General features: G+C 57.3%; 2 protein-coding genes across 2 annotated transcripts; both read right to left on the reverse strand.

Annotated features, from left to right (window-relative positions):
• Nucleotides 1–598: 598 nt before the first annotated feature.
• On the reverse strand, nt 599–9,551 carry PDIA3 (protein disulfide isomerase family A member 3). Its single transcript, XM_082769250.1, has 13 exons — nt 9,307–9,551; nt 9,085–9,163; nt 8,026–8,143; nt 7,276–7,383; nt 6,264–6,393; nt 5,665–5,781; nt 5,076–5,201; nt 4,343–4,525; nt 3,683–3,791; nt 2,676–2,804; nt 1,905–1,984; nt 1,298–1,355; nt 599–1,000 (listed from the first exon to the last, which is right to left on the reverse strand). Exons 1-13 carry the CDS (start codon nt 9,468–9,470, stop codon nt 881–883), a joined length of 1,521 nt encoding a protein of 506 aa, XP_082625376.1. The 5' UTR covers nt 9,471–9,551; the 3' UTR covers nt 599–880.
• Nucleotides 9,552–11,932: 2,381 nt separating this feature from the next.
• On the reverse strand, nt 11,933–21,934 carry CKMT1A (creatine kinase, mitochondrial 1A). Its single transcript, XM_082769477.1, has 9 exons — nt 21,772–21,934; nt 15,728–15,926; nt 15,177–15,272; nt 14,823–15,044; nt 14,292–14,377; nt 13,149–13,272; nt 12,834–12,968; nt 12,394–12,519; nt 11,933–12,144 (listed from the first exon to the last, which is right to left on the reverse strand). Exons 1-9 carry the CDS (start codon nt 21,918–21,920, stop codon nt 12,028–12,030), a joined length of 1,254 nt encoding a protein of 417 aa, XP_082625603.1. The 5' UTR covers nt 21,921–21,934; the 3' UTR covers nt 11,933–12,027.
• Between the last annotated feature and the right edge of the window lie 87 nt (nt 21,935–22,021).

Raw genomic sequence — 22,021 nt, forward strand, 5'->3', positions numbered from 1 at the left:
GCCTGCTTTCTACCATAAAAAAGATCTCACAATTAAGTAGTCTTAAGTGTCCCAACCTCACACGAAGTACAGACAACAGATCTTCAACAAGGCTGTGAAAAACACCATCACTGGCTTTACCTGTGTTTGGGTTGAATATGTTGTTACAAGTGCTCCTTCCCTACACTCAGCTAATCTTGCAAAATTTAAAAGCTTACTTTATGCTGCTGCTGGTATGCTGCTGATCAAACCTGATGATATGCTGCTGTGTAAGTCCACATGTCTAGATCCAGCAGTCACATTAAGTACTATGTACCTCTAAAGTCACCAAAGCAGCATTATTACCCTACCAGGCAACATGCAGACAGCAAAAGCATTTATGAACAAGGTCCCTGAGCCCCAAATCTACACAGCTGCTGCACCTGAAGCACGACCCATTGGGGCAGTTGCTGCTACTATACTCTGGGAGGATTCCATATCTGGACAAACAGTCTAAAAGCTGAGCCTAAAGGCTCACTGAAGTAAACTAGACTCACAGTAGGAAGGTGCTGACTAAAGAGCAGCAGCAGCAGCCTAATGTTGTGTTTGAGAGACCTACATATGACAGAGACACTTTGGTTTAAGGGGGTCATTTTATTGTTTCACTTCTCCAAATGTACAAAAAAAATTAGAAAATAACCCTGCTCCCACCCCCTCCCAAACCACAAAACAAACCAGTCTGGGGAGCCCCACAACAGTGCAGCTAAGAGACGGCAGGAAATTAAACAGAACTAGATACAGCAGCTGGGGCCCCTCAGCCCACATGGTCACTGGCTCTTCACAACCCAGAACTGGCCCCAGTCTGCCCAGTGCTTCCCCAATTCACACAGAGCTCATCCTGACAAGATGGTGAGTGGGTACTTTACAAATCCTCCTTTGCTTTCTTCTTGGATTTCTTGGTTTTATCTTCCTCCTGCAGCACAGGAGTGCTGGTTGCCTCCCGCTTCAAGTAGCTGATGAAGTCACTCACTTCTCTGCCACCCTGCAGGAAGCACAAGACAGTAAGGCAGAGCCTCATCTCCCTGTGGACTTCCCTTTGCTGGGTGTGTGTGGGGGTGGTGTTCAGGTGCCAGGCAGGAGACCAAAGCAACTGTAAGTGAAGCTCTCCCCCATGAGTCTGCAGCATGCAGCAGAACATTCCCAGCAGGTACCACCAGGTGTGTTCCCAGGGTAACAGAACAGAGTGCCAGGCACAACTCCAGAGAGACTCCTCATTATTTGAACACTTGGATTCTACTTTACCTTTTTTACAAAGCCCCAGGAGAAGCAAAACACTCACCTCATACTTCTTTGGACTCTGCTTCTTGCCAGCTGGAGCAAAATAAATGGTGGGAAAGCTGGGGAAACAGAATAGATGTCTGAGCTCAGGATGTGCTATTTTCTTCAGGCTCTGTCCTTCCAGACTATCAAGCCAACACTTACTGAGGGAACTCACACCCTGCATTGCTCTGGTTTAGCACGGCAACAGCTTCACCAGCTCTTATGGCAGAAGGTATGACCTCCAAAAGCCTGCTCCTGTCTGCACAGCTGGCTGAGCACAACTACTTTTGCAAGCTAAACAGTTTTCATGAAAGCAACTCCAGTGTTGTTCTTACACTGCTGAGACCAGAATCATAGATTCAAAAGCAGAGCAAGGGGTTGTGTGAGACAGGCCTTTAAGCATGGCCAGGACACCAGAATCCCAGAGGAGAGTGACAGATACGTGTAGTTTTTTTCCCCACATGACTTCTTCACACTAAGCAAATGCCTAACAGTTGTATGCTAATTGCCCCTGTGCTCCCATCCACCCCAGGAGACACTTTCAGCACTTCTGCAGGGATTGCTGGTCAGAGACAGAAGCCTGAACTGGTCCACTGATGCAGTGCTACAACAGCAGTAACACCTACCCTCTGACTTCATATGGAGAAGGCACATCGTTGGCTGTAGCATCCATTTTGGCAATGACAATATTGGGGTCTTTACTGAGCTGTTAGTAGAAAGAGCATATTAATAACCAATCCATAGTAGTTAACACCAGGAACTAAGCATCAGCAAAGAGTGATGTCAGATCACAATACACACTGTACACAAAAAGATCAGTAAGTTTGTGCGGTTTTCTTCTGCCTCAACAGGGGCACAAAGAAATAAGTCCCTCCTCATTCAGCTGTATGCAGCATACAACTCCCAAAGGCACCTGCTGAATTTGTCTGGTATAACTTCTGGGGAATGCTGACCCCAGAGAAACCACCTACCTTCAATCTTTTAGATTTAGGAAAGGTGCCTGACAATCAAATAGGAAAACACTGGACAGATCTGAGAAAATAACTGTATTTACTCCACTACTGAAAATATACAGGGCACTGTTATCCTTCACCAGACAAGGGACTATAATCATTCAGAGGGAAAGGACCTAAAAAAGGAACTTTGCCAATTGAGGGCAGGGAATCAGGGAATATTTACTTGCCAGAGCAAAAAGAGCAAGCTAAACCTTACAGTGTGGTTGCTACCATGCTCCAGATCCTGCTAATACACTTCTGCATTCACAGGCAATGTCAAGCAAGTCCTCAAGAAGGACTAATTATGCCCTGTTATCATGAAGGATAGGCAGACAGAACCTGCAGGATTGTTTAGCGCTGCAAAGTTCTAGTTTGTTCTTACAACAGAGTCCTAAGACCTACCTTCTCCCCCAGTTCTTTGTATTTGGGCTCCAGATTCTTGCAATGGCCACACCAAGGTGCATAAAACTCTATCAGGACGTCTTTGTCTTCTGCATTAACAATTTCATCAAAGTTCTCAGCAACCACCACCTGACAGAGTTCAATTAGACAAGTTATTTTTTTTTTTTTTTTGTAAGTCAGCAGTGAGGTAACAGGACATACTCCATATGCTACGCCCCAGGAAGCCTGGCTCTCCCACAGCAGGATTCACACCACACCTACACAGCAAGCATCAAAATGACCAAACACACAGCTCTTCACCAAGCTGTAACATCTTTAACTTGCAGGCCAAAGACGTAAGATACTGGCACCACCTGCAGGTGAGGTTTGGACCTGGTAACATTGCAGGAGGATGGTAAAGTTGTTTATTTTTAATTCCACTAGTTCCAGGCTGAAAAATGAGCTTAGCCAGACTGGCCAGGGCATCCCTATGCACACATAAAAATAGTGCCTTTCATTCCCTTATAACACCCTAATCATAAAGCCAAACCACGGAAATACTTTCTTTCAGGGCAGAATTTAGTGGGATGAATGTACAGTAGGAATTATACCATTCCCCTAAGCTGATGAGATGAACATGTAGCTCTTTAGGAATGGTGCAGCTCGAAAGCCATGCCATGGGGGAGCACAAATCAAGACAGCAGGCCTTTGCAGAATCCCCGTAGATTGTGATGATCTTACACTTGGAGGACAAATCACTAGTGTGCTCAAGCAGCAGTTACTGTGCTGACAGAACAGTATGGAATCAAAACTGCAAAAGCTGCATCTCCCCCTTACCTCAGAAAATTGCAACATAAAAAGGAGTGAATTATTTTTCCATCTTTTTTCCATCTATCACAGGATAGGCTTCTCAAGATGCCACAACACAGCACTCACAGTACAGGATACTAGCATATGAGTAGAAGCTGCCACTGAAGTGTTCTCCAGCCACTAGTAGGAGCTGCTGCTACCCTTGATACAGCACTCACCTTCACAGGACCATCGTTGCTTTCAGGGACAGGCTCCGATTTCAGATACTTTTTCAAATTTCCATCGAAGTAATCTTGCAGGAATCTCTCCAGAGCCTTTCCATCACGGCTGAAAGCAAAGTGACATTTTACAGCCACCATGACACATACAGGATGAGAGACAAAAACTTTCAAGGCTGAAATAAGCTCCTTCCACCCACGTAACAGATGCTACTTGCATCTGTGAGAGCACCAGTCTGGGGCCAACTTAGAAGACCCAAGAACAAGCACAACAGAAAACACTAGAGTTTTGACAGGAGGCTGGATGCATACCCCATTCAAGGTTTTAGGCCTTCCAACACCCTTAAGTTTCTTCTTTTCTCAATAAAAAAGGTATAACCATTCCCACCCTTACCCTTTAATACATCTTACTTCCAAACCAGACATTAAATAACTTGAATTTAATTCTGTACCTTTGTATACAGAGTTTTTTTGGAAGCTCTCTGGAGGGTAGGAAAGCACACCTGACAGCTAAGGTATTTTGACCCAGCAGTCATTTCTTCCATCAGGAAGATCCAATTTTCCTGTTTCCTCCAAGCTAATGAAGTATGATCTGGTCACAGAACCCTAGACAAAAGTCTATCAACAGAGAGGCAACATTGCTAAGTTCAAAAAACTTACGAGAATTCTTCCTGCATGACATATTTATCTCCTTTAGCTGTTCTGATGGCAACAACAGGAGCCTCACCCACGCTGCTGTCTAGACCAAATTCTGACAGCTCATGGCCAAAGGTTTTCCGGCTAGCAACAGCAAATGACAGTTTGTGGCCAGCATCCAAGAACTTCTTTGCGATCATCATAACTCTGAGGAGAAAAAAAACAAAACAAAACAAAGATGATTGCCTGGAACATTATGCTGTTCCTTTCAAGTTGAGGTACACACTGGACAAGGAATTCAGTAGTGTGAAGTGATACATTCAGCATAGGTAATTCCTACACAAGTGTCGTTGAGAAGCAGAGTAAGCAAGCAAACTTGTGTTTATTCTGAATGAAGCCTGTGCAAATACCAGGTGCATTCATCTTTTAACCATCAGCTTGATCACTAAGGTCTAAAGCAGGGGTGAATAAGAAAGACAGAATACCGTATAACCTTACCAAGGAAATTTCAGTTTAAGGTCAAGGGACTAGAGATCCAAAAGCAAATATGGTGAGGTTCCAAGTGATAAATGCCTTTGGTTCTGCAGGCAGCAGCCAGCCTGGTAGTTTTGATTAGAAACCCACCTGGAATTTTTCTGAGAGAAAATAATTCCCATATGAACAGTTTTAAGAAACTCTGTAAATGGAACTCTGGAACAGCACTAACACGGGGACCAAATAAGAGAAGCAGATGAACACCACCCTGGCCACTGCGTACCTGTTACGCCAATAGTTGGAGCCCTTTGCATTCTTCTCATAGTCCACATCATAGTATGCCACCAGCAAGTCCTTCCCCTGGATCAAATCTTTGTTGTCTTCAGTCATGTGTGGACAGATGCCAAAGCTACCAATGAAAAAGAGGTTAGCAGCTTTGATTTCACTGTCCAAAACCTTGTTTTGATACAGTACACTCCTGTTTCACACCCAAGAATGTCCAGTAAGCAGTAAGACCCAAGTAAGAAACACTTTGCCTATTCATGTACCAAGTCAAATCTCTATCTCTAGACACTACATCAGTTAACATATCTGACCTAATTAAGGCCAAATTTGGCATACTTTTCAGGAAGTTTACTGTTTTTTAAATACAAGTATAGTTGCTAGATTATGGAGTAGATGCCAACAACCATGCCAGGATTTCCAGACAGGAGGGAGATATCCCAAAGGACACAGTGCCTGAAAGACAGTTCTTATGGAAACTAAACAGGAAGCCCCAGCAACACCAGGTAGAGAAAAAATGAGTTCTGACAGGTCTGAACCCAGTTCCAAATAGATGCATCTATCATGTTCTGCAGTAAGGAAACACTCACATGTTCTCCTGGATAAATTTCTTGATTTTTCCACTGGTGATTTTATCTTCTGTGTACTTGACGGTGCTGTCCTCAAACTTGTTTGTGAGCCGTGAAGGACGGAACAAGACTATACCCCTGAGGGGAAGCAGATATCATGAATTAGTTCAAGATGTCCCTAAGCTTCCAAAGGGCAGCAGCTAGAGGAAGCAAAAACCTGATCTCCAGTGACTACTCCCATTCGATGTGCATAGATGCAGCAAGACTGGCTACTTTCTTGGTGGCACTATTGCATTATAACTACCTGTCAGGCTGTTTTCCATTATTCAGACAGGACATGGCCTTCTACAGTGAGAAACTAACAAGACCATAACAAGCAACGGGGAGGCAAAACACCTCTGCTGAGACATTTCTCACTCAGAGGCAAACACTAACTCTCCACATCCTGCAACCCTCAATTCCAGACATCTAAACTACATATGTACACACACACAACTGGCATTTGGAAAAGCAACAATACCTTAAACTATGTTCAGAAGCTTAATCCAGTCAAGAACTGGAATCCATTAATTTGTTGCAGATGTCTCAATAACAAGAAATCTTTACATTAAACAACTTACTCTCCATCTTCCTCATACTTCTGCACCAACTGCTCCTCACTGGTGTGTGCAAAACGGTAGTTATCTCTTAAGTTGTTGGCAGCTTTCATGAATTCAGAATAAGCATCACCAGATGCATCTCCAAAGAAGCCTGCAGCAGAAACACAGATGGTGACCCCAAACCAACTCAGCAGCAGTTACTGTGCAGCTCTCATCATTTATCTTTACAATGCATTGAAAGGTGTCTTCTGAATCAAGTCCTTCAATGCATGTCCAGGCCTGTCTTTGACAGCTTCTCCCCCATTTTTAGTGAAACATTCCCTCCCTTCCATCAGCAGGATGTTACTCAAGAATTAGTCATTCATCTAAAAGAAAAATGTCCTCTGAGCACTAAGATTTCCATTTGCAACCACATGAGACACTACTAGTGGTAACAACAGTCTTAAGTTCAGGACTGCCGATCAATACTCATTTCGTTCCACTTGTATGATGACAGCTGATCTAGACAAAGAAAAACTGCTATTGCCACTTGTAAACCATGATCAGCTCATACAATGCTGACAAATACCACCCTAGTGTACTTTCTAGAAAAAGAAAGCTACCTCTTGTCAGTCAGCCAAAAGAGCAACAAGCTTAAAAAAAACAAACAAAAAAACCACTATAGTGCCAAGATGCCTGAAAGACAGTCAAAGAATCAAAAGAAAAAAAAATAAATACTTGGAACAAATTCCCTGAGGTCACCGAGTTCAATCTCTTGCTCAAAGCAGAACCAGCTTCAAGGACAGGTCAGGTTGCTCAGAGCTTTGTCCAACTCAGTTTTGAAGAATTTCCAAGACCAAAAGCTTCAAAACCCTTCTGGGCACACGTTCCAGTACTTTTTCACTCTTGCCATGAAAAACTTTTTTGCTCACATCCAGGTGCTGCTTCCCTTGCTACAGTCTGATAGCGCCTCTCATCCTTTCCCTGTATATTCCCAATAGATTTTCCAGGGCCAGATGTCCACTCATTTCAGCGCTGCACTGATTCTACTCACCCACTACAGAAGCATCTTTATCACCGATGAATTTCTCAAAATCAGCCATAGAATTGAGAGCCACTGAAGCAGGTCCTGCCTGTTTCTTGAGATGACTGACAATTCCATCTTAAAATACAAATGAAATGATTAAAGGGATGAATACAAAGTTCTAAAAGACATTTCTCAAGCTTACTAAAAACAAAAGCTGTTTCCGCAGAATCCACACCCCTGGTGCCACGTAATAAATATGATATCAATTGAAAGATTCATCAGCACTTTCTCTTAAGAATTTCCATGCTATCACATTGAAAACTAACATAAGAAAGGCAGAGCTTTTCAGGGCATTGCCCTTACAAAAAGGATTTTTTTTTTAATGCTCTCATACCAAGAGCTGCATGGTACGCCTGTTAGGCGTTACAGAAAGCTGTACTGGTAAAAAATTCAGAGACTAATTACCAAATTACACATAACAAGAAGTTATCTGTATGAGGTCTTCCACTCAAGCATGTTCTGCACACGACCCATCAAGGGTACTATGGATGAAAGACAATCTAGAAACCTTCACCTTTAAGAGAGTTTTAAGGGATCCTAAGCATCCAGGACTTTCACAGCACAAAGAGCTCTGGGAGGGGCAATGTGTACATGTAGGTGGGATTCTTCTTTGTATCTCTCAATACATTTAACATCCCTGATACAAGCCTATTCAGTGTGCGCCTGCCTTCCAGCACTATTTCAGCGAGCAAAATGCTGAGACTAACAAGCTCTTACCCGCTGTCCTGGGCCCATCATAGGTTCCTGCCTCTTCTCCATCTCGAAAAATCTTCAAGGTGGGATATCCACTGACTCCATACTTGTTACAGGTGTTTGAGTTTGCTGTACAGTCAACCTAAAGGAATAGAAATACTGCTGCTGAGTGACCTAGCAACCCGTATACCCAAACAAAAGCAGCTTTGCCATTACCCACACCATCAGACATAAATTGGAAGTTTGATGGCTAGAAAACTCTCACATACTTTTAATCAAGGCTGGATTCCTTCCACACAAAATGTAAAGATCTGAAAAGCATCTATGTGACTCACATGTAGAAGATTAGAACCCAGGCCCAGCACCCAACCAAGTGGTCCAATTGGTCCATAAATCATTAACAGGAAGGATGTAACGGGTGTAACAGCACAGATGTAATGGAAGACCCAGAAAAATATTTGAGGAAATACTGGGAAGATTAAATAGCTGTGTGTTTGACATGACCACACGCAAAAAAATCCTAGAAAGAGTAGATTCTTGCAATCAATGACAGGCTTAACAGGAATTGACCATTCTTAGCACATTACCAACCCTAAAGGTTCCTGCCATGCCTGAAGCAAACAGGAGTCCATAGCACTTCCCACAAAGGAACAGGAAAACCCTCATTTATCAGAACCACGCAAGTTTTCTGGCAGAACACTCTTGAACAACGTCCCTTACTTTGTAAGCCACGGGACAACACTGTGACTACACTGCACACTAATTTTTGGACTAGGCGCACGCAGCTCACAGGTTTCTTCCTCCCAGCCTGGGAGGGCCCTCTCTCAGGCACCGGTGCACGCCCATTTCACACTCTGCGGGCCAACGGAACGGGTCCCTGCCCTCACAGGCGTCGGCTTTCAGCCCGCTCCCCAGTGCTCGAGCCCCCAAAGAGGAGCAGCCTGGCAGGGCTCCGAAGAGCCACGGAAGGCCAGGCACGCGCATGGGCGGAGGCTGCCGGAGGGCTGCACCCCCGACGCCTCGACCTGACCAAAGTCTGCCCGGGAGCCTCCCGCAGGTCAGCGCCCCCGGCCGAGCGCCCACCTTGACGAGCGGCACGATGCCCTTCAGCCGGGTCGCCGCCGACTCGTACTCCGGCGCCAGCCGCTTGCAGTGCCCGCACCTGGGAAGACGGAGGGGTTAGGCCCGCCGGGAAGCCCCCGCCCGCCCCGCCCCGCCCCGCCCCCGCCCGGGCCCTCCCGCCCCCGCCGGGCGCCCCCCGGGCCCGGCCCGGCCCCGCCGCCCCCCGCCCCCGCCGCCCCTCACCAGGGCGCGAAGAACTCCACGAGCACCAGCCCCGGGCGCTCGGCCAGGCCGCTCTCGAAATCGGCGTCGCTGAGCTCCACCACGTCGGAGGCGCGGCCGGGCCGGGCGGCGAGGGCAAGCAGCAGCAGCAGCAGCGCGGCGGGCGGCGGCCGGGGCGCGGACATGGCGGCGGCCGGGGCTGCGCTCCCTGCTCGGCGGCGGCGGCGGAGGAACAGGCGCCGGGGGCCGCGGACCGGAAGTCCCGCCTCGCCAGCCGGATCTGCCGTGTGGCAGCTCCCGGTTGGGCGCCGTGCCTCGCGTCACGCCAGCCGCGGCCAATGGGCTGCGGCGCGGGGCCGTTGGGGAGCTGCGGCGGCCCCGCCCCGGCCGCGGGGGTCTCTGCGGGGGCGGGGTCTCTGCGGGGGCGGGTCCGGGGGCGGGGCCTGGGCCGTCCCCGCCCACCCCGGTGCGGCCGCGCGGGGAGCGCCCCCTGGGGCTCGGGGCCCGTCGGGCCCGCGGCGTTGCCCCGGTTCCGCCCCGCCGCCGGAGCCCAGCGCGGCGCCCGCCCCGCCCTGCCCCGCCCCGCCCCGCCCCGTTCCGTTTCGCAGCGCCGGGCCCCGCCGCCACGCCCGGCCCGGAGCCGCCGCACGCAGTCCGGCCGTGCCGGGCGCCGGTGGCGGGTCGGGGCCGCGGCCGCGCCCGGGCAGGGGTGGCGGGCGTGGGGGACTCGGCTCCGTTAACGGCCGCGGGAAGCGCTGCGGCGCCTTCAGAGCCCGGTGCTGCCGCCGAGCAGCCCTGCCGGCGAGCCGAGGGCGGTGCTCCCGCCCGCCGCAGGCTCCCGGCGCGGCCCCCCCGCAGACCCCGCGGGAGCGCTCCCGGCCCCCGGCACCGAGGTGCTCGCAGCCGGCCCCGGCCTCTCCCAGCCCCGGGGGCGCCGCGCTGATTTGCGCCGCTCGGCCGCCGGGCGGGAGCGCGGCCCCGGCTGCCGGACCGCCCGCGGAGCTGCCCGGTGCCCCCGGCAGCCCTGAGCCGCGGGGGGAGCCGCCTGCCGCCTTACTGCGGGGCCGGCAGGAGGCGCCGCCGCCCTTGTCGCGGGCTCCCTGGGACCGCCGGGCGCCGTGCGGCGGAGGGGGCCGGCGCCGAGCCCAGGAGGAGGTCGAGCCCATTCCGCATCCCCTCGGCCGCACAGAGGGCGAGAGTGGCCGGGCTGGAGCCGGACACCGCGGGCAGCCCTGCGGCAGCCGGGCCGCGCCCGCCGGTCCCTCCTTGGCTCTGCTCGGGGCAGCCCCGACGGTCCCGGTGCAAGGTGAGGCCGGACCGGTCTCGTCCTTGCCAGGCGCAGGTAGCGGTCGGGTTGCAGAAGGGGATCGAGTGATCCCCAGCGGCTGCTTCTGCCCCCGCTTCGTGTCCGCACAGCGCGGCCGAGCCCCCGCCACCGCCGGCTCCCGGCGCGGAGGCTGCCGCGGAGCACGGGGATGGGGGCTCCCCGGCCCGGCGTCGGGCTGGGGCTGCTGCTGCTGCGGGCTCCCGGCGCCGGCGAGTGAGCGCAGACCGCGCTGAGACGGGGCCGTGCCCGGGACCCGTCCCGCACCACCGCCCCCTGTCCCGCGTGGGAGCCCATCCCCTGGTGCTGGGCGTGAAGGGCCGGGCGGACCCCACGCTTTGTGTGCGGGCAGCTCTGGGAACGTGCGTGGTGACGGGGCGGGGGGGGCGAGAGAACAGGGCACGGGGGCAGCACGGACACGGTCCCACGCGCAGATCCACGCTGGGGGCGCGACCTCTGGGCAAGGCTGCAGCCCAGCCGCCCAACTCGGCCCCGCCTGCCCTGCGGGAGCTGTCCCGGGACGGAACGGCTCCGTGCCCCGAGACCTCGCAGCCGTCTCGAAGCCCCTGGCCCGGCCACTATCGCAGCGTCCCGTCCCCGTCGTCCCACGAGCCGGAGCTCCCCCCGTCGTCGTCCCACGGGCCCCGGGCAGGGCCCGCCAGAGGCCGTGGGCGTCCCGTGGGTGGCGAGCTCAGGGACAGCCACGGCCCACTCCCTGCCCAGAGCTGTGTGCACACATGCATGTGCGCAAGTGTGTGTGTGTGCGAGCACTGTGAAGGGCTCACAGCAGCAGCAGGGATGTGAGCCCTTTCCATGGAGTGCCAGGACTGACACGCTCTGTTCTGAAAGCACTTTCTTTCCTGCAGGCAGGAACAGAGCTGGGCTCCACTCTGATTTCACCTTTGTTCTCCTCCTCTGCCTGCCCCAGAGCTTTCTGTGAGCATCCCTCTAACAAAGTGGCAATGGGAACCCAGCTCTGCCTGCAGTGACACAAGAGCTCCTTTTTGCAGCTCATCCTGTCCCAGCAGTTCTTGGCAGCCTGCTGCTCCCCAGCTCCCTTCCCACATGCAGCCCCTCGCAGCCCCCAGACCCGGGCAGCCCCAGAGGCCCCTCAGGCTTGTTCCTCAGGGCAGTGGTGGCACAGAGAAAGCTCAAGGAAGGTGAAGCTCCTTGAGGAAGGTGAAGATTTGTCTGGGTGCCTCTCTGCAGGCACAGGGCTGGGTGGGGCGGTCGGCAGGGCTGGGTGTGCCGTGGGGCTCGAGTAAGGAGCAGACCGAGACACAGCTACAGCAGCGCACGTTTATGGGGTCGGGCCTGGCGCGTCGTGGGTAACAACGCAGCGACATGCTGGGCACAGCGATGGTGTAAGCTACAGCGGGAAGCTGGGTCCTGCAGGGCTGGCGCTGCCGTGGTCCAGCTCAGTGCCGGAACTGCGGGACCGGGGAGGGGATGCGGATGTCCTGCCCCTTCTCCAGCCGCCGCTCACAGTCGATCAGGTAGTTCACGCCGTCTATCACCAGCTGCACCAGCTCCACCTGCACCGGGGGCACACACACACATCCTCACCCGGGGGCTGTCCTGGCCCCAGCCAAGCCTCTGCTGAGCCATGCCAGCAAGGGCCCCGGCCACCCCGCTGCAAGAAGGGCACGTGCTGCCTCCTCTAGGAGAGTGGTACAGCCCGCAGGCCTCGTGCCAGCCCCAGCACACAGACCCAGAGCTGAGGGCCTGTTGTGCACACGTGTTCCAAACCGCCTGCTGCAAAATCATCTCTGTCCAGCACCCACCTCTGACTTCCCCAGCCGGTCCAGGTTGGAGATGTCGAAGACATTGCCAGTAGCGGCGGTGTCTACACCGCCTGTCCCACGCTTCTGTAGCCGGAGGTTCTCCAGGATCTTGGGGAAGCGGTTGTCCTAGTGCCCAGAGAACATGTCAGTGCTCAGTGCAACCATCAGCAAGGCAGCCAGGGCACTGCAGCCGACTGCTCCCTGGGGCAGCCCTCCCACACCTTGCGCAGCCCCGTCTGTGGGCCCTGCCCTGAGCAGACCCAGCTCAACACGCAGGTCCGGCCCCTTGTATGCTTCACTGCCCTGGTGAGCCTGAACGAGGTCCGGGGCTGGTCCCATGCAGTCCTGCGCCTCCCCACGAGGCTGGGCTCCCAGTGCTGGCAGCTGAGGCTTGCCACAGCCCCAGGCTCACTCCCCACAAAACCAGCCGTGGTAACTACCTTGCTGAGCAGCGGCAGCTTGATGTGGACTCCTGCTCGCAGCCCGGTGCCCAGGTTGGAGGGGCAGGTGAGGATGTATCCCAGCCTCTCGTTCCACATGAACTCCCAGCCTCGCTCCTGGATTAGCCGCTCCACCTGGGTGCGAAAAGCAGTTCAGCCTCCGACTGCATAATGCACTGCCCTCAGCAAGGCACTCCTGCCACTTGGGTGCTGCCCAGCCCTGGGACAGTACAGGACACAAAGCCTGCAATGGCCCTGTGTGCCCCTGTCCACCTGTCTGTGGGTCTGGCACGGCAACGGCCGGTGGGTGCTCACCTCCTTCAGGCCCCGGCAGAACCGCTCAAAGACGCGCTTCATGTTGCCACCCTTCTCCATGGAGATGATGCGTGTGTGGTCCTCCTCATTGATCCAGATCAGGAAGGTCTTCTCGTTGTTGTGCCTAGGGACAGGGCAGCATTTGGCTGCGCTGGCAGCCAGCAGAGCCCCCGTGCACACAGCTGCCTGTGCCAGCCCAGCAGTGCCCTGCTCACCCCCCCCCCCGATGCCCATGCTGCCCCTGGATCCAAGCTCCCGCAGCTGAGCATATTGCCAGAGCACAGCATGGCAGTAAGGCAGACAGCCAGGAGATGCACCCAAAGATGGGCCGGCATTCATCCTCACGCACTGCTGTGGGTGATGAATGCTGGCTCCTGTGCCTTGGGCACGGGCAAGCGCTGCCGGGGAGGAGCAGCGCGGTGCCAGCCCTTCCTGACCCTGGGGCAGGGACACAGCTCCTGCAGGAGGGGCTGCGAGGTGTGAGGTGCACTCTGGAGCGCTGGGTTTTGGGGGGGCTGGAGCCGTGTGTGACATGGAGGTGTTTTCCCTGAGGCTGCTATAAAAGCGCTGTGCCTGCCAGGGTGGTGTGGGCAAGCGCATGTGCCGGCTGTTGCTCCGCGGGTGCGTGGGATGCTGTGTGGGTGTGCAGAGATGCTGGGAGCGAGCGGCAACAAGCAATTGTAGCAAGATAAGTCTGGGGGCAGGTAGGGTGTGCAGAGAGCAGGAAGGAGCACTGGGGGTTGCCTGGGGAGCAGAAGGCAGTTACAGGTTTTTGGCAGCCCAGAGAATGAGTGGCGATAGGCAGGAAAGAGCGGTCAGAGTTGACAGCAGGGGCCTGAAATGGCCGGCTCCTAGGCTGCACACCACTTAGCGAGACACTGTGGTTTGTGTGAGGAGCAGACACCCTCTGACCACTGCACAGCTCAAGGGGCTGAAGCCAGCAAGGGGACCCCAGGTTGGGTGTGGGCAGGGAGGGCCCAGCTGCCCCCACCACGGAGCTGGGGCGATGGCAGCCTGGGGGCGCCGGGGTCTGCAGTGCAGGGAGTGAGGGGAGTGTGGGCAGTGTGGCTGGGGCAGCTGGACGGAGCAGCGTCCCCCTGCCTTTCTGCCCTGCTGGCTGCTCAGGGCTGGGAAGATCCTCACCAGATCCCTCGGGCGTCGGGCCAGTCCCGGGCCATTCCTGCCGCTGTCAGGAGGGGGGACACCGGCTTGTCGAAGAGGAAGTGATCCTGGAAGGAGGCAGAGAGTCAAAATGCCCCCTGGGGCTGCACAGCCAAAGCTGGGGCACCCCATCTCTCTGGTCCCAGTGTGCCATGCAGGAGATGCACCGCAGCTGTCCCTGGTGGGGTGAGCTCGCTTGCTGTCCCAGCTGCGGTCAGGAGTCCCTGCTTCCTGACCAGGCAGGCAGAGGCTGCTGGTGGTCCTGCCTTCCCCTGAGCATACACAGGGACACGGGGCAGGAGCTGGAGGGGCCCATGAGTTGCTGGGGCCATGTTCAGCCAGCTCCGTCCTCCCCCAGGAGGGCTGAGAAGTGCCCTAAGCAGCCTCTGCACCACTGGGGCAAGGAGCCCCGGTCCCACAGGACCATGGGGCTGGGGAAGGGGGCCATGGCCTCCTGGGGAGGTGATGCCTGGGATGGGGTCCCAGGGCTGGCCGGGTGCTGTGCCAACTCACGTCAATGAGCTGCTGTTGCTCCTTCTCCGTCATCTCGCTGAGGCGGTAGTACCGGCCTGCCAGGTCTCCAGAGAGGCCGTTCAGTGCCTCCACGGCCACCTTCTCCACCTCCCGCCGCTCGGCACGGGTACAGGCTGGTGGCAGGCTCAGCCCACGGATGCTGCGCCCCGTCCGGACCCGGGACGAGAGCACATAGCGCTCATCAAACTGGCCAAACTTAATCTGGAACAGACAGGTGCCGTGGGGTGTTGGTGGGGTGGTGCCTGTGCTGAGCATCGCCCTGTCCGCCAAGGCTCAGGAAGGGCACCCTGCTCCCAGCCAGGGCTATGTGGCACTGCTGCCCATCTCGCCCACCTTGGAGGCATCCAGGTCCGTGACATGCTTCATGGTGCGTGGGTTGTACCCGTTGTGTCGCTCCTGGATCACAGGGTCAAACAGCTCGGCAAACACCTGGAAGGACACGGGACGGCATGCAGCTCTTCAGATCCAGAGTCCCACAGAGCCCCTGCCACCAGCACGGGGGCTGCACATGGCAGCACAGGGGACCACAGAGGGTGGCTGGGGTCACCTCGCATCCTGCAGCACAATGGCAACCCACAGGGCCGACACTGCCCAGACAAGTAGGGCTCAGGGGCAAGGAGGAGGAGGCTGCAGGGCTTTGGGAACAGCTGCTCTACAGGAGCCCTGTGTCCCCATGGGGACATGCTCCAGCTGCCTGAGCTGAGTAGGAGGAGGTGAGCGTTAATGCTTCAGGCTGCTGGATCCCAGGGATTGGGTCTAGGCCAGCAAGAGACAGCACACATCGGGCCAGAGCTACACCACATCCCAAAGGTACCGTGACTGCCATGGCTGCTGCAGCCACCCTAGAGAGCCTGGAGCACAGCAGGGCTTTGGCCATCACTCACCTCATACGTTTCTTCATCGCCAGCCACCATGCCCACAGTCTTGATGAAGGGGTGGCCGGGATTGTCCACACCTGTCTGGATGCACTGGTCTAAGGTCCAGCCATTGGGGGTTGCTTTGTCACAGAGCCTGGTGTAGATGGCTGGCGTCAGGTTGCTGGCCATGCAGTTGTTGTGTTTCCGCAGGTCGGGGTACTCGGCACTGCAGAGAAAGAGTGCAATGAGCCTTTGGGGCCAGGGGGTCTGCACTGGGTCTGGCTGGGACGGAGTTCACTTTCCCCACAGCAGCCCACATGGTGCCGTGCTCTGCACTTATGGCTAGAACGGCATCGCTATCACACCAACGTTTTGGATACTGCTGGGCAGTGCTGGCACAGCATCAAGGCTGCCTCCAACCCCTTCCAAAGGCCAGAGGGGGCAAGAGCTGGGGAGGGGGCAATGCCAGGGCAGCTGACCTAAACCGACCGAAGGGATATTCCTTATTGTATGACAGTCTGTTCAGTGACAAAAGCTGGAGGGAAACAAGGAGTAAGGGGGGAGGGGGGAGTCTCATTATGAAAGCGTCTGTCTGCCCAAGCAACCACATGTACTGAGGCCCTGCTTCCCAACAGATGTCTGAATGTTGCCCGCTGATGGGAAGTAGAGAATATTTTTTTTCTCCTACTGCTTCTGCGTGACTTTTCCCTTTCATTAAACTGCTCCTTATCTCAACCCACGAGCTTTTTTTCATTGTATTTTCTCCCTGTTTCCCCCTGAGGAGTGGGAGTGAGAGCAGCGTGGCGGTGCTGAGCTGCCCATCCATTGCCAAATTGCCACCGGGTCCCAGCGCTCCTGCCCCGCAGAGACCCTCAGGGCAGGCATGTGCAGGGGAGCTCAGGGCGGCTGGGAAAGCCACGCTGCCTGCCCAGGAAGGCAGCCGCTGGCATCACACAGCAAGGGCAGAGAACAGCCCAAGATGACTGCTGATATTGCCACAAGGACAAGAGTCCACCAGCAAACCTGGGCCGGTTGTTAGGGTGCGGCTCCTTATCAGCTGCGTACCAGGGCTCCTGGGCTCTGGGCTGCCACGTCAGCCACAGCCCAGCGCAGGGTCCGGGTGTGGAGCTGCCAGCTGGCCAGGCCGTGGGGGCTCTTACTCGCCTTCTCCTGCAGAGGGGCGGCTGCTCCCAGCACCGGGCTCTGCCTGGGGGCACGAGCCCGTCCGTGCAGCCAGCGGGGCAGCAGGGCACGGGACCCTTGGGAGCCCTGTCCCAGGTCTGCCCGCACTCGGTGCTGTCCCCTGGGCCCTGACCCCACGCAGCTCAGGCACCGTGGGGCAGGAAATCGGCTGACCCCGATCTGCAGCTGGTGGGAACTGCACCAGTCTGGAGCAGTTTATTGTATTAGGGGAATGCTTCCCTCTAATCAGCTTAGTGGGAGGCCGTCTCCTGACCTCATTCCCACTTTAGCTGGGCTTTGTGCTTGTCCTGTGTTCCTGGGGGGTGGTGAGGTGGGGTGTTGGCAGGACAGGACCTCAGCTATGACCATGCTCTCCTTGGCCAAATCCCTCCTGCTGGGAGGTGCCACTGCCTGCATGAGTGGGACAGGAGGGGTCCTGCAGCCCTGGGGACACCCAGCCCCTCTCCCTCAGGGTGGCACAGGCAGCTTGGGGGCTGCGTGGGAAGAGGGGTGCTAGAGGCAGGCCCAGGTCTGTGGCAGAGGACGGCCACCGTCACTGCCACCCAGCCTTGACATGCCACAGGCGCCCAGGTCCGGCACAGGTGCGGGTTTGGCTGCCAGCAACCAGCCCCGTGCTGCAGTGCACAGCACCACCGCTGCCCCCACCCCTGCGTCTGCAGGTCGGGGAATGCACACTGGCCCCGCGCCTACGCCTTGGCTGCTGCTTGTGGCTTCCGGAGGTTGCAGAAAGAAAGGGAGGTTGGGCTCTCGTTGCCGCTCTGTGTGGGGAAGCACTGGCAGTTCCAGCCTGGCCCCGTGCAAGGAGGAGTTTGCGCCAGGCAGGAACGGGTCACAGGCCTGTCTGGCTGAAGGCTGCTCCCCCAGCCCACGCACATTTCTCTGCCACGTTGAGATGCTTCAGCTCAAAGGATGGCTTGTTGTATATGGGACTCATCCTGCCCCAGCCTTCCTTGCTGCTCCTGCCCCTGCCATCGGCTGGCTACGGATCCACGTCTCCCTGGGGAGAGACATCCTCATAAAAAACACTCACTGATCAGAATGGGACACTTGGACACGTCCCTTCCCTACCCCCAGTGCTGCCTGGCATGCCAGGGCTGAAGCTCACTCTGCTTTCCTGGTGTCAGTGGACTACATCCAGAGAGCCAGAAAAGGTTGCTAAGGGGAGCAAGCTTGCTTGCAGAAAACAATGCTGTAGTTTTAGGCTCACTGACTGCTGTGGCCAGTCTGTACCTCCACTGCAGAGTTCAGAGACTAAAACCTAAGAGCCTGCCCCAGGATCTGTGCCTGCTGCAGTGCTGATTTAGTTGCTGGCCCGAACACACCCTTCTCCAGAACAGCCCTGAATCACAGCCAGCAAATCTGGGCAATCTCTTTTCAGCCTTTCCAGAGAACCCCAACTAAGCAGGATGGTGCCAGGATAAGCAGGCCAGTGCAGGGGATGAAGGTGTTACATGCTTAGTGCTCTTAGTGCTGTGCTCACAAGCACTTCCAAAAAGCCTAGAGCTGAGCTGCACAGGGCACTGCCCTTCCACCCACATGGGCTGTGTGGGGAGGACAAGGGGAGCAGGCGCTCTGCTCTCCTGGGTGTCCAGGTTTCCTCTGCCACAAGCAGGAAGGTCTTCCTGGAGTTGCCTTGCCCTTTGGTTCTGCTCCCCAAAAACGGTATTAAAGCAATGCCCCCTTCAGAGCTGGCTTTTCTTTCCCAGTGCCCCAATGCTGAGCTACGAGGTGCATTCCTGTCAGGCTCCCTGGCCACAAAGGCTGGGAGCTCTTCCAGCAGGAGGTGGATGCCTGCCAGTACAGCGCGGCTGGGAGCGGGCACTTCGCTACTGGCCATGCTGCTGCGAGAGCCAGCTCAGCACTGCGGTCCTGCCACGCCGCTGGGACCCGGCTGCCTGCAGTGACCGTCCTCTCTGCCCTTGCACGAGGGGTGCTTCACCCAGGAGACCTGCACAGTGCTCAACAGGCAGCATTAGCCCACCCGCTGTCCCGGAGCGGCAGCCCGTGCGTCTCCCCGTGACTCTTTGTGGCTAATCCCGCAGCCTCCGGCGCCCTTCCTGGCGTCACCGGCTGCTGCTTCTGCAGGCGCACTCCGCGGACACCCCGCTGAGGCCACCCCTGTTGCGCGGGGCCCCCCCCGAGGCGTGGGGCTGTGCGGGGCTGTGCCGGCGAGGCTGCGGCAGGCAGCGCAGCATGCGGCTTGCTCACGCGGGGGGGGCAGGGGCTGGGATTCTCCGCCTGACTGCTCAAACGTGGCTGCTGCGGGACCCTGCTGGCGGCGGGCATCTCTACGCCGAGGTGTCAGAAAGCTGTCGGGGGTGTCCGTGCCCCCGGAGTGCGGTCATTTGTGCCTCTGGCAACCATTTGACCATTGTGCGATGCTCAGACCTCTGAAGGCTGTTGCCAGCGCCTCTCATTGTTTGACTTAAAACCTGGAGGGGCCAAGTCCGCAGGTGGGGTGACTTGCCCTGCAGAGCAGGGTGCTGTGGCTCACCCTGGGGCTCTGTCCAGGCTCTTTCCAAGTGTCAGCATCATCACAAAAGCCAAATGCACCCTCCCGGGAAGCTCCTCTCAGTGCTTCCCTGACAGATCCCCTGCCCTGGATTTCATCATTTCCCCCAGACTCATCTCAGCCTCTGTTTCCAAAGGATGGTGCCTGTCTCTTCCCCCCAGCCCCGTCTTTGTTTTCAGCACTAACTCTGACCTGCTGTTTTCCCCCAGCCCGCTGGTGCTGCCACAGCAACATCTTCACAGCACTGCCAGCTTGCCCCCCCCGCCCAGCAGGTGTTTTGAGCGTGCAAGGGGACACTTCTGTGTTCAGGTTCAGCGGGGTACAGGCCAGCTGCCTGCAGATGCCAGCACACCTCTGTGGGGCCAGAACACAAGCAGAGTGCCTGCCTCTCCCACACCAGGTGGGTCTCACAGGTCCCGGTGGATTTTCCTCCCCATCCTCACTCAGTAAAGACGTTCAGTCATTCAGAAAGCTTGAAAGCACAATCCTCTCAGGAGATGAATAACCAGTAACATCCAATCTTCATCAATCCCTGAACTCGTTCCATTTCCATCCTGTTTCCATGGCTCGACCCAGCACGTCTGAGCACCAGAGCTGGCTCTCAGCACAGCTTTCTGCACGAGCAGAGCTCTCAGCCTGCAATGCAGAGCAGCACCGCTCGCTGACAACACGGTGTTTGGTGCAGGCATCACAGCAGCCGCATGTGTTTGGAGCAGCGACACGCCGCCTCCTTCCCCGCTCTGCTCCTTCACTGCACGCAGTCCCTGCTGGCATCAGGGTAGGGGGGGGCACCTCTTCTCGCTTTTCCAACCTGCATCTGACCTGTGCCAGGCTGCCAGCGCAAGGGGAAGGGCCTGCTGGCAGCCACGGCATCCCTCTCCCCTGCCCTGCCCTGCCCAAGTGAGGCACAGGCAGCTCTGCCCTCTGCCCCCCGTCTTGTGCTTTTGTCCCCACACTCCTCAGGGCCAGGCAACGTGGGGGCCAAGAGGGAGCTGCCACCCTGCTCCTGGCCTTGAGACCTCCTCTTCCTCATTGCTAAAGCAAGCGGTGGTGAGTGGAGCAGTAGGTAATGCCTCTGCATGGCCAGGGCTGGGGGCAGCCACGTGCCTGGTCCCCCTTGGCAGAGAGCAGTTTGAAGGGGTGGGGGGAGGACACGGAAACTTCTGTGCTGGAGCTTGAACCTTAGCACTGCTCCGCAGCTCTGACACTTATCTGGCTTAAAGGATCAAGCACAGGTTGTGGAAATAGGGCCAGCAGCTCCTGCACACAGAGCCAGCATTACCCCCAAAGCACCCCTTAGCCAGACTGGGCTGCACGCACCTGCCTGGCCCAGCTCAGCCCTGCGCCCACCTTCCAGGCACGTGCCTGGTCCCAATCACACATCTCAGGGCTCATCTTCACCCCCCATCTGCCAGCACAGCTCTGCCTGGGAGGACAGGAAGAACTGCTCAGCCTTAGTGCGACCCGTGGGCCCTTCCAGTTCTCCCTTTAGAATCTGCCATGAGATGGGAGAGTGAGGACTGTCAGGCAACCTTTTCTTTAATGCCCTGGAGAAGTCCTTGTCCCAACGCCAGGCACTGGTACAGCCCAGTGGTGAAAGGCTAGGAGCCACAGCCAGCCCCGGGGCAGCCAGGAAGCCTCTGCTCCAGCACAGGCCCTCACAGACAGAGCTCCAGGGTATTTTGCCAGGATGAGAGAAAATGCAGCCTTCCTTTTGCTCCGTCCTGTTCCCACCAGGGTATTGGCAAGCCTCCCCTGGCTCCTGCGACAACCGGGCCAAGCTCGGGGCATTTCTTTGCTTGACATCTCCGCGACGCTGTCCCCGCGGGACGGACTCACCGCCCCCGCCGGTCCCAGCTCTGCCCCAGCCCCCGGCCCGCTCCGCTGCCCAGCCCCGTCCAGCTCCGCCCGCCCCCGGGCCCGCCGCGGCAGCGGCCGCTCCCGGTTCCCGACCCGGCCGTGCGAGGCGGTGGTGCCGGTGCCGGCCCGGGGAGGCCGGGCTCGAAGCGGAGGCTCCAGCGCCGCGGCCCGCGCCCCTCCCGCCCCCCGCGCCCGGCGGCCCCGGTGCCCTTGGGCTCGGGGACGGGCGCCCGAGGCGGAGCCGCTCCTTCCCGCCGGAGGCGGCCAACACGGGCGAGCCCCCCGCCGCCGCCGCCGCCGCGCCGCCCGCTCCCCCGCGCCGCCGCCCGGCTCCCCGGGCTCGGTTCCCCGCGGTCCCGGTCATTCCCGGCTGGGGACGGGGAGGGGGGCACGGCCCCGCGCCCTTTCCCGGTGCCGTGGCCGCCGGGACCGGCCCCCGCCCGCCGCCCGCCGCCGGCCCCCCCACACGTGCGCCCCCGCCGCCCGCGCCCGGTACCTGGGCGGGTAGCGCCGCCGCTGCCGGTCGCCCGCTCTGACCGTGTCCCGGGCGAGCAGGAAGCCGGCGGCGAGGGAGCCGGCGCCCACCATGGCCAGGAGGCCGGCGGAGCGGCGAGCGGAGAGCGCGCGGGCGAAGGTGCTGGCCATCGCGGAGCGGCGGCGCGGCGGAGCGAGCGCGGCGGGGGCCGGGCGGCGAACGTGATGGGAATGGGAACGGCGGCGGCGGCGGGAGGGTGCGCGGGGGGCGG

The sequence above is a fragment of the Aythya marila genome, assembly GCF_965140915.1.
Source record: "Aythya marila genome assembly, chromosome: 11".
In the NCBI taxonomy this organism is placed as follows: Eukaryota; Metazoa; Chordata; class Aves; order Anseriformes; family Anatidae; genus Aythya; species Aythya marila.

Coding starts and splice junctions, on each gene's coding strand:
- PDIA3 (XM_082769250.1), bottom strand. CDS start 9,470: ATGTCCGCGCCCCGGCCGCCGCCCGCCGCGCTGCTGCTGCTGCTGCTT. Junction 7,384..8,025: donor TGATGGGCCCAGGACAGCGG/GTAAGAGCTTGT, acceptor TTGTATTTTAAG/ATGGAATTGTCAGTCATCTC. Junction 1,356..1,904: donor TCTCCATATGAAGTCAGAGG/GTAGGTGTTACT, acceptor CTGTTTCCCCAG/CTTTCCCACCATTTATTTTG.
- CKMT1A (XM_082769477.1), bottom strand. CDS start 21,920: ATGGCCAGCACCTTCGCCCGCGCGCTCTCCGCTCGCCGCTCCGCCGGC. Junction 15,045..15,176: donor CGGACCTGGATGCCTCCAAG/GTGGGCGAGATG, acceptor TGTCTGTTCCAG/ATTAAGTTTGGCCAGTTTGA. Junction 14,378..14,822: donor AGCAACAGCAGCTCATTGAC/GTGAGTTGGCAC, acceptor GCCTCCTTCCAG/GATCACTTCCTCTTCGACAA.